Here is a 15,490-nt window from a genome sequence, read left to right on the forward strand (position 1 = left end):
AGTTGCTTACTGCTTACTTGAACTAACTTAGGTTGATGGTCAGAAGAGTGACTCAATATAGTAGCAAAGCTTGTTAGATCAGACCACAACGAGTCTGTAAGAGAGGAATTAAACATTTAAAACCGACCCTGCAACGTCCCTCGACCGTAAACGAGGGCATTAATTAATTATCGATCATGTGTATAACGAATATGTCATTGAAAAAGTAGAATCTACTGGCATGCTTGACTTGGCTCGGGTACGCTCGTTGTTTAACTCTAGGGTTGCATGCACATGGGCGTAAGAAGTCGCATCTCACGTGTTGAGCATGTCAGGAGAACCAGGCAATATGAACCACGTGATCAATGTTGGTCGCATATTTGTATGTAGCTGTCGATACATCAGTAATGCGAGAGGGGGCTTGAAAATCAGGCGAGGTGATGAGGCACATTGCTGATGACTTCCTGGGCTCGGAGAACGACGCCAGCAACGCTGAAACAGACAGATCACTACATTCTGGGCCGGTCAGGCCTCCCCATAAACATAGATAAAAGCCAATCACTGTAAACTTCCCCGGGGCGGGCAGTGACCACGCCGAAGTGCTCCATCTCTGGGTCCCAAATACTCTTTTATCTGACACAGTGACAAACCCAAACAGTGTCAATACCTACCCTGATAGCAGGCACCCACAAACCACAAGCCTCCTCAAAGCAAACAAGAGACGAAACGCATTGGCCTCAAACAGGGAAATATCCTGCAATGAACGATAAAGAGGTTTCTCAACCACAGGTATTTCAATTTACCTCTTCTGTCAAAATTTAGGGTAATGGTGTTGCGCTGTGATTGGCCGGTCCTCGGAGCCTCCTTGTGAGGATACGAACGCCTCAACAAGAAAGTGAGAAGAAAAGTTAGAACGCCAAATGATACAATGTTAAACGCGACATTAAACAATCTGGCCCTGCATATTGCCGTGAAAAGCCAAAGATACCTTGTATTCACCGTACTACGTCGGGAGCGTTCAAGGTTGTCCGGTTGTTCGCATGACAGGACTTCATCACGTGATGCGCACCCACCCCAGACCATCACCCAATTAGGACAAGAGTGGCCCTGCCTTTTCGGACCTCTCGACTTCTTTTCCTGCCTCGCATTCTGAGAATCCGCCCGTCACCTCTTCACCCACGTTACCCCCGTTCCGTCCTCCGATCCCGCCAAGCACCCCCGGTGAAGCTCCCGATACATCTAGATGTTGGTTGCCGCCTGGATGTCATTCTTTAATGACTTGTAAGTTTTCCTCGTCCTTCCCGCTCCCCCCTTGCCGCTGCCGCCTTGCTGGCTTGCTGGCCCGTCGCCTGTTGTCGATCCCGCCTCGACTCCTGCCATCTCCATCGCGATATTGCTCCCATAGAGTCGTATATAAGCGATACCGTGCTTCCCTTTGATGGAATCGATGCTTCTCGCTCATTCGGATGCCCCTGCGACCCCGTACCCGACACCGTGGCCGCCCAGGCTTCCCAATTGCGATGTTGGGTTTTCATCAGCCTTGCCATCTACAACGCACGCGGGATGCGACAAGTGAACCATCTCCATCGTTGTTCGCGTTTTCGGGCGCTTTTGGCACCGTTCCTGGGTCGCCAGAGTCGCCTCGTTCCGTTAATCCCTCAACCGCACCTGCTGGCCCAGAACATTGGCTAACATCGTCGCGTCTCTTAGCAGGTAGCCTCTGCCATCGCCATCATGATGTCCACCCCTACTTTTGGGGGTCCTTCCAATGGACATTTATCTCCAGATAATCAAATCAGCATGTCGTTCGATACAGGCGACAACGCAACCGATAGTGACGCCCCTGATGTCCACGATCATACGCTTAACCAACCATCACCGTCACCCTCGGACGATGCGAACGAGACCTCGAATATAGCCCAGGATGACACACATATGTCGGAGAGTGAACCTTCCAGCGAGGACAACGCGTCCGAGGACGGTGACTTTGACATGGAGGAGAGCCTGCCATCTCAGAATGACGACGCGGTTGAGGACCGCGCCAGCTCCACAGACTCGAACAGAGCTTCGAAACGTAAAGTGCCCATTGAGGAGGATGAGTATATCAAGGCCAATCCAGAACTCTATGGATTGAGACGAAGTGTAAGAAGCGAAAATTTTTCACCGCCATCTTCTTGGCTAACCGGCACTTGCAGACTCGACCTCGAGAACAACGTAAAATCGTACGTAGCCATCCCGAATCCATCTCGAGGAGCGTTACTGACCCAGTCGCGACAGGTCGAGTCCGATGACTCTGAATCCGAACCCCCCGTCAGCCGTCGTACGGTCAAGCGACGACGTGTAGAATCATCCCGTCCTTGTAAGCACCCCCTTTCCCCTGATTCTACTCGATCATGGCGGCTCAGGCTAACACGGCCATCCAGCTTCCAAGATAGGTACGCCGACATTACGAGCGTCAACAAACGACTCCGACTCCGACTCAGACACATACGGCGGCGCTCGCGCCAAGAGCCTCCAGAAGAAGGCTCGGCTACAGCGCGAGGCCCAGCCTTCTCTCGCATACGCCGAAAAGCGCTGGTCAAGTCGTCGCGCCGCGCAGGTACAACAAGGAGCTTATGAAGAGAGCGACTTTGACGATGAAGAAGACGAGGATGACCTCGCCCCTGCCAACTACGTCGTTGACTATGTCGACGATTCCCCATACGTGGAAAAAGTAGTGCGGTATCGCCCGATAAACGGGCAGGACTTGACCTATGACATGACCAAAGGTGATTTTGAATACTTCATCAAATGGCAAGGCAAGTCTCACTTGCATGACACCTGGGAAACACTCGACGACCTTCGCAATGTTCGCGGATTTAGAAAGGTCGAGAATTACTTCAAGAAGTTCGTTGACTACGAGCTGGACATCCGCTTTGGCGACGACATTCCTCCCGAGACCAAGGAGCAGTTTTTCCTTGACCGCGAACGAGACGACGAGGCCTACGAGGATTACATCAAGGTTGAGCGAGTGGTTGCCACAAGAAATGGCGAAGATGGCGATGAGTACCTTGTCAAATGGAAGGGCCTCACCTACGAGGAGTGCACCTGGGAAGCTGCAGCGGACATCAGCGACATGTTCCAGGACCAGATTGACCAATACCTTGACCGCGCCTCTCGTTCATGGCAGTCAGACCGCAAGGAAACCAACCCTGACACACGGTCAAGGATGGTCAAGTTGGAAAAGCAGCCCGACTACATCGTAGGCGGCGAACTTCGGTCGTTCCAGCTGCGAGGTCTTAACTTCCTCTGCCTCAACTGGTGCAGAGGTAACAATGTGATTCTCGCCGATGAGATGGGTCTCGGCAAGACAGTCCAGACCGTGTCATTCCTCAGCTGGCTGCGCAATGCTCGTCACCAGGAGGGCCCTTCGCTTGTGGTTGCTCCTCTCAGTGTCATCCCCGCCTGGTGTGATACTTTCAACAACTGGTCTCCAGACCTTAACTACGTCGTTTATCTGGGACCTGAAGATGCCCGAAACATCATTCGCGAGCACGAGCTACTCGTGGATAACAACCCGAAGAAGCCCAAGTTCAACATCCTGGTAACCTCGTATGAGTTCATCCTCCAGGACTGGCAGTTCTTGCAGTCCATCAAGTGGCAAACCCTTGCCGTCGACGAGGCGCACCGTCTCAAGAATCGTGAATCCCAACTGTACAGCCGCTTGGTGAGCTTCGGTATCCCGTGCAAGGTTTTGATCACCGGAACACCCATCCAGAACAACCTAGCCGAGTTGTCAGCCCTGCTCGACTTCTTGAACCCGGGCAAGGTGGACATTGATGAGGATCTTGACTCTCTATCTGCCACCGATGCGCAAGAAAAGCTTCAGCAACTCCACAAGGCCATTGCTCCTTTCATTTTGCGAAGAACCAAAGAAACCGTCGAATCCGATCTTCCACCCAAGACTGAGAAGATCATCCGCGTCGAGCTGTCAGATGTCCAACTGGACTACTACAAGAACATCCTCACTCGCAACTACACTGCCCTTTGTGATGCGACCAACGGTCACAAGAACTCTTTGCTGAACATCATGATGGAGCTCAAGAAGATCAGCAACCATCCATACATGTTCCCAGGTGCTGAAGAAAAGGTGCTTGCTGGCAGCGTTCGCCGTGAAGACCAGATCAAGGGTTTGATTGCCAGCAGTGGAAAGATGATGCTTCTCGATCAGCTTCTCTCCAAGCTCAAGAAGGACGGCCACCGAGTCTTGATTTTCAGCCAGATGGTCAAAATGCTTGACATTCTTGGTGACTACCTCTCTCTGCGAGGGTACAAGTTCCAGAGATTAGATGGAACCATTGCAGCCGGACCCCGACGCATGGCCATCAACCACTTCAATGCCGAAGACAGCGAAGACTTTTGCTTCCTTCTCTCGACCAGAGCAGGTGGTCTAGGTATCAACCTGATGACTGCCGACACTGTTGTCATCTTTGATTCCGACTGGAACCCACAGGCCGATTTGCAAGCCATGGCCAGAGCCCACCGTATCGGTCAGAAGCGCCCCGTGAACATCTACCGTCTTGTTTCCAAGGAAACAGTCGAGGAAGAGGTTCTTGAACGAGCACGCAACAAGCTTCTGCTTGAGTATCTGACGATTCAGGCTGGTGTCACGGACGATGGCAAGGCTGCATTCAAAGAAGAGCTCAATAAGAAGGGTCTCAAGGTCGATGGGCCCTCTTCATCTGAAGACATCCAGATGGTCTTGAAGATGCGTTCCTCCAAGATGTTCGAGCAGAGCGGCAATCAACAACGCCTGGAGCAACTCGACATCGACTCGATCCTCGAGAACGCCGAAGTTACCAAGACCAAAGTCGATGACAAGATCAACCTCAGCAGTGGTGGCATTGATTGGGACAACTTCATGCAGATCACGGATGTCAAGGTGGATGACATTAATCTCGACTGGGATCAGATCATTCCTGCTGAGAAGCTTGCCGAAATCAAGGCTGACGAAGAAAAGCGGCAACACGAGGACTATCTTGCCCAGGTCGCGGCTGAGAGTGCTCCCCGAAGAGCCGCTATCAAGAGCCGCAACAGGGAAACTGATCGTGCTGACCGGTTTAAGAAACGGCAGAAAGAACAGCGAGAAAAGGAAGAGGAAGAGCGACAGGCCCTGGTCGCGGACCCCAAGAGGCCTTTGACAGACAAGGAGCAGCGCCTTCTCATCAAAGCTTACTTCCGATTCGGCTCAATGGACGACCGCGGTGAGGAGATTATCAGAGAGGCCAAGCTCAAGGAAAGAGACCAAGACTACGTCAAGTCGGTTCTTGATGAATTCATCAAAGCAGCCAAGGAAGCTGTTGATGACAATTATATCACCATGGTGGAGGAAGAGAAGAGGCTTGGCAAGACACTCACCAAGAAGGATCGCAAGGCTGTTCTGATTGACTTTGGCGAGCTAAAGAAGATCAACGCCGAGACGGCCATTGAGCGGCCCAAGCAACTTCAGCTTCTCCGACAGGTCATCAACGGGCACAGCGACTGGCGAGCGTTCCGCCTTCCCGACGCCACCAAGGCTGCCAACTATTCTTGTTCATGGGGTGCTAAGGAGGATGCCATGCTCCTGGTTGGCATCGACAGACACGGCTTTGGTGCTTGGCCTCAGATTCGCGACGACCCTGACCTGGACATGACGGATAAGCTCTTCCTGGAAGAGCATCGTGTCGAGAAGAAGGAGGAGCGTAGCAAGGCCAATGACAAGATGAAGGCGCCTGGCGCAGTACATCTTGTTCGTCGATCTGAATACCTGCTCTCAGTCCTGCAAGCGAAGCACTCGAACGATCGAAGTGTGCAGCGAGCCGTGGAGAATCACCACCGAAACAACAAGAAGCATCATCTTGTCAATGGCCACCGAGGAAGTGCTACTGCATCTCCTGCACCCCAAGCCAGCAAGAAACATCGCGACCGTGATCGGGATCATGTTCATGGCGACCATCGGTCACGCAGCTATGCCGACGAGCGTGGAACTCCAAGGCCCGACTACAAGCGGAAGCATGTTTCCCATGAGGACAGCCGGAGCCCCAAGCATCGCCGGCTGGATGATCACCGTCGATCTGGCAAGCACGGCGACGATAGGGACAGAGCTGAGAAGCGTCGACGTCGCGATGATGATGACCGAATACCCGAGAAGCATCGTCACAGCCACGGACATCGTGATGAACGACGTGGTGACCGGCATCGTGATGATCGTGACCGCGACCGTGACCGTGAGCGAGATAGAGATCGTGACCGTGACCGTGAGCGGGATCGTGATCGTGATCGGGACCGCGAGCGAGAGCGTGACCGCGATAGGGATCGTGTACGCGAGCGACCCCAAGAATCTCGCCCTCAAGATGAGCGCCGAGCCAAGGCTCTTCGTCGACTGGATGAGCTTCGGCGAATCGGTGACAACAAAGACCAAAGGGATAAGGATAACGATGCCATGATCTGGTTCCTCCTGAAGCCCGTCAGAGAAAATTTCGAAAAGATTCTCTCAACCACCAAGGACAACGTCAAGTCAAGCAAGGAACGAGCCTCCATCTTTGGAGTGGAACTGGTAGTTATTGGCACATTCCTGGACGAAAAGTTGCCGGCTACTGCTGCGGATGAGGGTCTCAAGAGCAACTTTTGGTGAGTACAGCGGCGTTAATGCGACCCTACTTGTAGCCTGGACTAACATGCTTGATTTAGGGACTTTTTGGCAGCGTTGTGGCCAGTCGACGACACCAGCAAGAGCGTGACAGGCAAGCGACTGAGCAACATGTATCGTACGCTGCACTCTCGCAACAAGGGCGGATCCAGCTCGACCAAGACCAACGGGGCCTAATGAATGGTCTCATCTCTCAGAAGAGACCTCAGCTCAGCACGACAGGTCTTTAGAGACACTTGATTACGAAGGGAAGGTGAATTGTGTTTCACAGCAACTCAACATAGCATGTTTGTTTTCAGCATGGTTTTGGCGTTTGGTTGTACAGATGGATGGCATCATGTTGCACGCAAGTACGTGGAGCGGAGAGGCTGAGATCATACCCCGTTGCATTATAGGACCTGTGGTGGAAGGAGTTGCCGCTGCTGCTATGCTATGCTATATGGCCAAGCTTGGCCAAACTGATACATACGAGGACGGGCCTTGCCTGGCTGCTAATGAGCATGCCTCGGGTCTCTCTTACCGGAGCAGGCTGTCTTCTTTTTCTTGTTTTTTTTCTTCTTCTTTTCATGCAGCATGACCTAGAGGTAGGCAGGCTATCGGACTCATAGCTGATGTGATGGATCTGGCCAACTACAGATGGTCGATGAATGGCTGCTCACTGCCAGGGATGAAAGGCAGGCAGAGCAGAGGCGAGGCGAGGCGTACAGGTGCAAACGAGCCCTTCTTAGATGAAAGATGTTTTACAGGGCCTGTGGAAAAAAAGGGGCAGGACCAGCAAGAGGCTTCTGCTCGGTGGCATAGATATGGTTGAAGCTATAAAGTACATGACAAACCCGCTGTGCCCTTGACTGCTTGACTGGTGACGAAGTGTTGGCTACTATCGTGAACTGTTGATGGGGAGAATGTCAGGCTGTGGCGGCTGGTACACTGGTTGACGCACGCTTAGAGAGCATTTATATTGCAGAAAGGCTTTCTATCTCTGGCTGCAACAAGGCTTGGGCAGTAATTGTTTCTGGTCTGTCTTGTGTTGCATCGTTGCCCTTCTGTCACCGCGGTCGGCCTCCCGCAGTATCTCGGAGCCAACCACACAGCTTATAATGACGGATAAGCGCTTGCAATCAATCATGATTGACTGAGTTGGGACCTCTACGCAAGCCACAGGAAGGTTGAAACTTGCTCGGTTCTGATGAAGGATGAGCCAAGGTCTGTGGGAAACTCCCCTTCGCCAAACATGATCATTCGAACCATGAGATGGAAATGTCCGGCACAGATTTGGAAGCAGACTGTGCCAAGAACATTGCTCTTCTTTACTATCTCGGACAAGTTGCATCGCACCCTCACAAGAACCTGACCCGGCAACAAGAGGCAGATGTTGGCTGGACCATCTCTCTCAATGATGAGAAGCACCTGGCGACTACTCTTGGATTGCTGTCTGGAATAAAGGACGACATTAGAAATGTGACAGCCGTGTGCGTCGAGGAGACAAGACATGGACTAGTCATCATGGTTGCCGCCAACGCCAAAGGGCCTGGGCCTTCATCGCCATATCTGCAATGGGTGAAGGAGGGATTTGACAGTGTCTTTTCCCTACTCAAAGACGCCTCAAGTAGTAAGTCAGCAGCCCTATGCTGGGGATTACTTGTACTAACATGGCATCAAGGCTCTCGTGGACAACTTGAAGGTGATGTGTTCAAGGCCATCGTGTCAATGTGTCGCTGGCGCATCCTGTCGAGAATCAGGATGATCAACCCTGAGAACAGGCCGACAATTCAGAAAATCTTGAGAGAAATTAACTCTGCAATCGAAAAGTCTCAACAGAGTGCGGATCGCACGAGCTTCATGGCACTGAGCAACAAGTTGATGTCTGAGCTGGTCAAGTATCAGGCTGCATTCACTCCTCCAATCGGTGGTACTTGGACGTTAACCAGGGACGAAGAGCTCGAGTCTATCGTTCAGATATGCTACGAGCTTTCCGATATGCCGACGGTTGGCACCATACTTCTCAAGGACATGAACGGCATGAAACCGCGTGTTGACCCGAGTACACGTGAGGCGGTTCTCAACATGATCCGAAAAGTGGGAAACTACAAGAGGGCAGCGACGACACTGGTGAAACTCGCGAGGCGATATGAATGTATCCGTCAGGCCAATACACTCCCCGTGGTGTTGGACTCCTCGGCGCTTGTCCAGCGTACTCCTACACCGCGTCCTAGTCTTTCGGCTATGCTGGATAAGCTGAAAGCTCACCACGGTACGAGTTGGAATACCGAAAAGGTGGTCAGAGAGCTTTCATGTTACCTTGGGAGCGAGTCTAAATGCTATAAAAGCCAAATTGACCCGCTGATGCGTCATCCGAGAGTTCATGCTGAAATGCAACTCATCTGGTATCTTGATCAACACAAGGGCCCGACGCCTCCAAGGGTAATTGCCTCCAACAAGGATGCTTGCTATCTCTGCAACGCCTTCATTGCCTTCCACGGAAAGTACAGCATCCCAAGAACCCACGGGAGGATCTACCCCGGCTGGAGACTGCCATCTAGCGGCCTCCAGGACGCGAAGAAGGGCTTCACTCTGGAGCTAGAGCGCTTAGCAGTGGCTAAGATTAACCGGATAATCAAGGAAGGGACCGAGCGGATAGACTGTCCGTTAGAGAGCACTGTTCCATCAGCTGCTGTATCAGGTCTATCGATTCTCACGCAACAGGCAGAAGCATTGCGAGAGACGGCAGAAGGCTCTGACAGCGAGGAGACGGTTGTGCCCGAGCATGGGACTGAAACCTTGGGCCCTCAGGGAAAACATGGAGAGCAATGCCTTTCCTCGCACCAGGGAAGCCCTACCGAACAGAATGGTTCTGAAAAGGAGGAAGAGGCGGTTCTAAGCCACAACAAGGTTGAGAGCAGTGCAGAATTCAGGCCTTCGCCCAAGCCCGCGTCTTCACCTATGCCTTCGCCCACGCTTTCGCTCAAGTCTTCACGCAAGTCTTTGTCCAGGCCTTTGTCCAGATCTTTGTCTTTTTCTAGGTCTTTGCCGTTTTCTAGGCCTTTGTCTAGCCAGGAGCCTCAACAGGCGCCAGCAGACGAATATAAAGATGCTGGTAGGTATTCTACGCTAAAGGCTCAAGTTTTCCAATCGTCTGAAGATTTGAATCACTCAACAGTCGAGACAGACGCGGACAGCAACCCAAGTGTTGGATCTCGGATGAGCCAGATTGTAAGCCCAAAAACGTACGAAACACGCCTTTCAAGCATGTCGACTCCTGCCTCGCTGGGTAAGAAACCAGGCGAAGAGAACGAGGTTGGTGATAAGGAAGCCTGGAGACAAGTTGAAAAGGGTCGACGAGAGGTTGTGACCCTGCCTGATTCACTCGAGCTATTTGTCGAGTACACGACAGGTACCTCTAGCACGTCACAGCACCTCAGGTTTAAGGCGAGGCGGTTATCAGAGGAAGAAGCGGCGGCAGTCTTGAATGAGGGTGCCCCAGTGTATGATTTGACAAGCCTGGGATACGAAGAGGTCAAGGTCAAGTCCAGTGGTGGCATCATGATGAGAGTTGGTGACCAAGTCTTTGTTGCCCATCTCGACGAGTTTGTGGCTCCTACCCATGCAACATGATTTGTGTGTAAGTGAGGCGATCTAGACGTGTAATTTGCAAAGAATCCTGCAGTTTGCTAGGTAGACAGTTGCCCGTGTTTGGTGTCGATTGTGTTTCTGTGGATCCGTGGAGCAAGCATCATGATTGATTGATCCGATTCATCACCGCCTCATTTTCAACTAATCTGATCATGTAACGTCCACCAGCAAGAGCACGTGGCCATATTCATTACCTACAAGTACGAGAAGAATATCCGAACTATTTCAGAATCTTTAGCTAATTCTCATCAGAAATACCAATATCCTTCACGCATTATTCATCATGGCCGCCGCATACGCCCGTGAGCGTCACATCGCCGAGCTCGCAGTCCTCAGAGCTTCCATCCTCACCAAAAAGGTGCTCTCCTCCGTCAGCGGCATCTCAAAGGCCGACGCCTCGCCCGTCACCGTCGCCGACTTTGCCGCCCAGGCTATTCTCATCAGCGCCTTGACCAAGGCCTTCCCCGGTGACACCTTTGTCGGCGAGGAGGACTCTGCTGCCTTGCGGAGCGATGTTGCGTTGAGGGACCGCGTGTATGAGCTTGCCTCTGGGGCGCATCTGGAGAGCGAGGAGGATGAGGCGCTGCTGGCGAGTCCGGCTTCTGTGGATGAGATGCTTGATTTGATTGATCTTGGGGGTCGTGGTCAGGGAGGAAGGACTGGACGCTTCTGGGTCATGGATCCTGTTGATGGTACGGCAACCTTTCTGCGAGGTGAGCAGTACGCCGTTTCTCTGGCCTTGATCGAGGACGGTCGAGAAGTCGTCGGCGTGCTGGGCTGCCCCAACCTCAAGCCCGTAGATGGCGTCCTCGCAGAGACAACTGTCGACAAGGAGGGACTTGGTCTCATGCTCTCAGCTGTCCGAGGCCAGGGAGCGACAATCCGCACCATGAACTTCAGTGGTCTCGAAGAAGCCCGCCCGCTTGAAGGTCTCGACAAGGCCTCGAATCTTTCAGACGCCAGAATTGTCGACTGCTCCTCGAGCAAGACGTCCCGGCACGACCTGATCGCCAAGCTCGCCGCCTCGTTCGGAGCAGTGTACCCCAACACCGAGGTGTGGTCGTCGCACATCCGGTACGCCGCCCTGGCCGTTGGCGGAGGCGACTTCCAGCTCCGAGTTCCCTCATCCCCGGACGTCCGAATGTGGATCTGGGACCACGCCGGCGCCCAGCTCGTCTTGACCGAGGCCGGCGGCAAGGTGACGGACCTGGACGGCAAGACTATTGACTTTGGAGCCGGAAGAGACTTGAACCAGAACCGGGGGTTGCTTGCCGCGAGGGGAGGTATTCATGCCACGGTCCAGGAGACATTGGCTAAGATCATGGCAGAGGATGAGGCCTCGCGTTAGGCATAAATGGAAACCATAAACAAAACTGCATATATAAAAGGTGTTCTATTTATCCATCGTTAAATCTCGCCGCCATTATATGTCCATACATGTTACATCAAGCTACTCCGTCCCCCAATTTCCATGCTGCCCTGTCCGTCCTTCATCTGCCCACTCCTGCCCACCACAAACTCAGTGTAGATCCTCTGCAGGCGCGTCTTCTCCTCGGAGCTGATACTCGCCCGTGTGTTGTCGAGCGCCTTGATCAGGTGCTCCCACCCGATCACCACCTCCCGCTGTTCACCGGCCGACGCCTTGGCGTCCGCGTTCATCGCCGCTGCCGGGGCACCGTGAACCTGCTTTGCCTTCTTGCGCGCAATCTTGATCTCGTCCAACTTGGACAGGATCGCCGCATTCTCGACGAGCGCCGCTGACTTGCTCTTTGGGGTTGGCTGGTCCGAGAGCTTGGCACCTTCTCCGTAACGGAACTGCACAAAGCTGGGCGTGCTGTTTGGCTTTCCACCGACTCCATTCGTACGCTTCGACGTGACTGTAGGACCATCCACGTCTAGCACGTCATGGATTGCTTCCAGCTGCGCATTCGACACGAGAGCCTGCAGATCGGCACCCGAGAAGCCCTCGGTCCGTCGGGCGACATCCGTCAGGGGTCCGTCAGACTCAGTCAACTCATCCGAGAGCCGGACCTTCTGGAACAGGGCCTTGATGATGTCGACCCGATCCTCCAGGGACGGCATGTCGCAGAGCAAGGACTTGTCCAGACGACCAGGACGGAGCAGAGCCGGGTCGATGAGGTCGGGTCGCGAAGTAGCTGCCAGAACGTAGACTCCGGACAGTCCCTCAGCACCGTCCATCTGCGTCAGAAGCTGGTTCACAACACGATCTGTCACACCGGTAGAGTCATGTCCTCTCTTGGGGGCGATGGAGTCAAACTCATCAAAGAAGAGCACACAGGGCTTTGCTGCCTGTGCCCGATCAAACAGGTCACGCACACTCTTCTCCGAGGCTCCGATATACTTGTTCAGAATCTCGGGTCCCTTGACACTGATAAAGTTGAGCCCGCACTCGCCAGCCACAGCACTCGCAAGGAGAGTCTTGCCGCAGCCGGGATATCCGTATAGCAAAAGGCCAGATCGTAGTCGTAGAGGGCATTGTGCAAAGATTGGCGCGTACTTGGTCGGGTACTGCAGCGTCTCGAGGAGCACCTGTCGTGTTTCTTGAAGGCCACCGATCGACTTGAAGCTGGTTGAGGAGCTCTGAAGAGTCACGTTCCTCAGTGAAGCCGGCGTGAAGCCCTTCAACGCCTTGTCAAAATCGGTCCTGGCGAAATGGACAGGCCCCGTGGAGTTTGGTGACTCGGCAATCGCCCGGATGATGGCCTCGTTCCTCGCTCGAGAGACGAGCACGCTGATATCACCAGGCATATATCCATCCGTGGAGCCCGCAATATCCAAAAAGTCGAGATCTGAATCCAATAGGAACCCGCTGGTCTTGGCTGGCGGGTTCTCACGGCTTGTATGACTGGCACCGTCCATCCACGCGCCGCTGTCGTCTCCCATGCTGCCATCAGCAGTCTGCGGTCGACTCTCGTCGCTGAACTGGGTTGCCGCCTCCTCTGCCGTCATGGCGTCTTGCATCACTATAGACTCCATCACTCGTCGCCTCGCCTCCTTGTCGGGTGCCTTGAGCTCGATGATTTCGCGCACAACATGGCCACTGACAACCACATTGTTGATCGACTCCTTGCCCTCAGCTGTTGCCAGAAGTACGACACCGCTGTCTCGTGTGCAGTATTGCCTGACGATCGAACCTAGAATCTCTCCAACCTGTCTGCTCCGCCCATTGTCGTTTCCAACTTGGAGCTCCGTCTCCACAGGGCACAGCTTATCCAGGTCATCGAGGATCACAACAGCCTTTCCATTTAGTCGCGCGCCCCAGCTTGCAGACATGAAAAGGCGGTTGAGGGTTTCCTTAATCGTTGAGATCCTTGTCTCGTCGTTGACAAGCTTCCGGCACGGGTAATACAGCGTATGGAATAATGATTCTTCCCGCAGCTTCTGAGCCAAGTGCCTCGCCACACATGTCTTTCCTGATCCCATACCTCCGGTAAGAAGGACTGATGATAGATGCACAAGCTGAGACTGGAGATTGTCTAGGAGTGAGTCAATCCCCACGAGAAGTGAGTCATGGGTGGGCTGTCGTTCGAAGCCGTCCGAGTCAGATATCCATGATGGTCGAGGGGTAGGTGGCTGGAAGTCAATGGCCAACTTGGGGTCAAGGCCCATTATCCAGTTCGTCGCATCCTTTTGTTCTTGAAAGTCTGCGCCGTAGGTGAACTTGATAATGCCGCCCTCCCAGCCCTGAGGGGGATCAAGGCCATCGTACACGCCCATAACAGCACCATCCGTCAACGGTCCTTGAAGGAGTCCGTCAATGCCTCGCGAAGCATTATAGATCTGACGGAATCGTCTGGCAGATTCCTCCTTTTCAGCCTTGGATTCACCACCGAACCGAAGACCCTCGACGGTCTTGGTGCTTGCAGCAAACGGAAACACCTTGACCCCTTGAACCGGTCCTTTGGGCAGCTGTTGTGGTGCCGCCTGTAGCTTGACGACGCCGCCCACCATACCTGTACACCCAAGGGTTGCACATAGAGGCGACGAAAGAGCAACTGTCTGGCTATTTGGGGGATCAATCCACGATCGCAGGTGGGCAATCACCTTTGACGACGCAGTCATGCCGGCTGGAGCACCACCTTCTTCCGGCTGGGGCTGCAGAAGGCCTGCAGGCTTAATGACATCCACCACGGCATAGTTGACCCCCTTAAAGGCATCGCCCAGCAGGAGGTCGCGGTCAACCCAGACGCTGAAATCCTGGGCGAGAGGTCCCTCATCGAACCATTCTTCGCAAGATTTCCTGTCAACACCACGGAGAAACATGGTAGGCTTCCGCTCCTCCCTGGTGCTCCGTCGGCGCACAGTACTCGTACCGCTTCGCTTGGATTTCGAGGTGCTCGCCACGCTGCGATGGTCACCAGAGCTTTGAGAACTCTTTTGCCTTGTCTTCGGCGCGACGATGACTTCGGCATCGGGGGAAATCTTTGCAAACGGCGAGTCTGCAGGAGGAACAGGATCCAGGGACAGGACTTTGATATTCGCGGTCGAGGTTGGGGAGAGATGCAGCGTCAATGCATGTGGAGCGACGGGCGTCTCGCCGAGTTTGAATGAGGGGTTTGGGAGCGCGCGAATCTGGGAAATGAGGTTCAACTCGAGGAATGTTGCGTGGAGCTCAATAATTTCCCAGTCTTCTGGCGTAAGAGGCTCAATGTTGATGGTATGCGCCAGCGGGGGATCGAGGTGGACGGTGGCCATGACCTTCTGGCCCTCCGACAATCCTATCGTCTTGGCAAACGTCGCATCAAGCTCGACTAGTTGAATATCTTGGTCGCGCGAAGATCCTCTCGAGCCATTGAATCCATCGCGCGTAGTTGGCGGCGCTGTCCTCCTCTTGCTGGGCATGCCGGTCCATCCCACGAAGACGGACCGCTGCTGGGAGCTTGTTCCACTCGATGCGGCATCTCGGAAGCTTAGTTCGACGACGACGTTTTGGACTGGCTGTGCATATCAAGTCAACACGCTGTCCAGTCAAAAGGGGGCTGAAGGCAATTGCTCACAGTGTTGACATTAACCAGCAGCGAGACCAGCGTCGAGGGGAGGTTGACCAAGCAGTTCTTGAGGTGAGCCAGCGAGATCTCCGCCGACACGGACTGCGCATTCTTCTTGGGAGGCATGATGTATCGCGTAGTGTATTAGGATGCAGCCAGCGTCATTGCCTTCGCGGGAAGAAAAGGTCGAACAAATGTTGTCTGT

The 15,490-nt window shown here is 53.6% G+C and overlaps 2 protein-coding genes and 1 pseudogene across 3 annotated transcripts, besides 1 other annotated feature; 2 read left to right on the plus strand and 1 right to left on the minus strand.

The window, feature by feature from the left end:
* The first annotated feature begins 1,689 nt into the window (after positions 1 to 1,689).
* Positions 1,690 to 6,823, plus strand: NCS54_00554100 (annotated as a pseudogene). The gene is made up of 5 exons: positions 1,690 to 2,121; positions 2,175 to 2,201; positions 2,257 to 2,338; positions 2,403 to 6,627; positions 6,688 to 6,823.
* Positions 1,690 to 6,823: a sequence feature.
* Positions 6,824 to 7,897: 1,074 nt separating this feature from the next.
* Positions 7,898 to 11,624, plus strand: NCS54_00554200 (Hypothetical protein; the record flags this gene model as incomplete). Its single annotated transcript, XM_053151042.1, has 5 exons — positions 7,898 to 8,255; positions 8,307 to 9,576; positions 9,892 to 10,195; positions 10,445 to 10,476; positions 10,529 to 11,624. The coding sequence occupies 5 exons, from the start codon at positions 7,898 to 7,900 to the stop codon at positions 11,622 to 11,624; spliced, it is 3,060 nt and encodes a 1,019-aa protein (XP_053007017.1).
* A 92-nt stretch (positions 11,625 to 11,716) lies between these two features.
* Positions 11,717 to 15,411, minus strand: NCS54_00554300 (Peroxin-1; the record flags this gene model as incomplete). The annotated part of the gene is made up of 2 exons (XM_053151043.1): positions 11,717 to 15,235; positions 15,295 to 15,411. 2 exons carry the CDS (start codon positions 15,409 to 15,411, stop codon positions 11,717 to 11,719), a joined length of 3,636 nt encoding a protein of 1,211 aa, XP_053007018.1.
* Positions 15,412 to 15,490: the final 79 nt, after the last annotated feature.

Source organism: Fusarium falciforme, chromosome 4 (genome assembly GCF_026873545.1).
Source record: "Fusarium falciforme chromosome 4, complete sequence".
Taxonomy (NCBI): Eukaryota; Fungi; Ascomycota; class Sordariomycetes; order Hypocreales; family Nectriaceae; genus Fusarium; species Fusarium falciforme.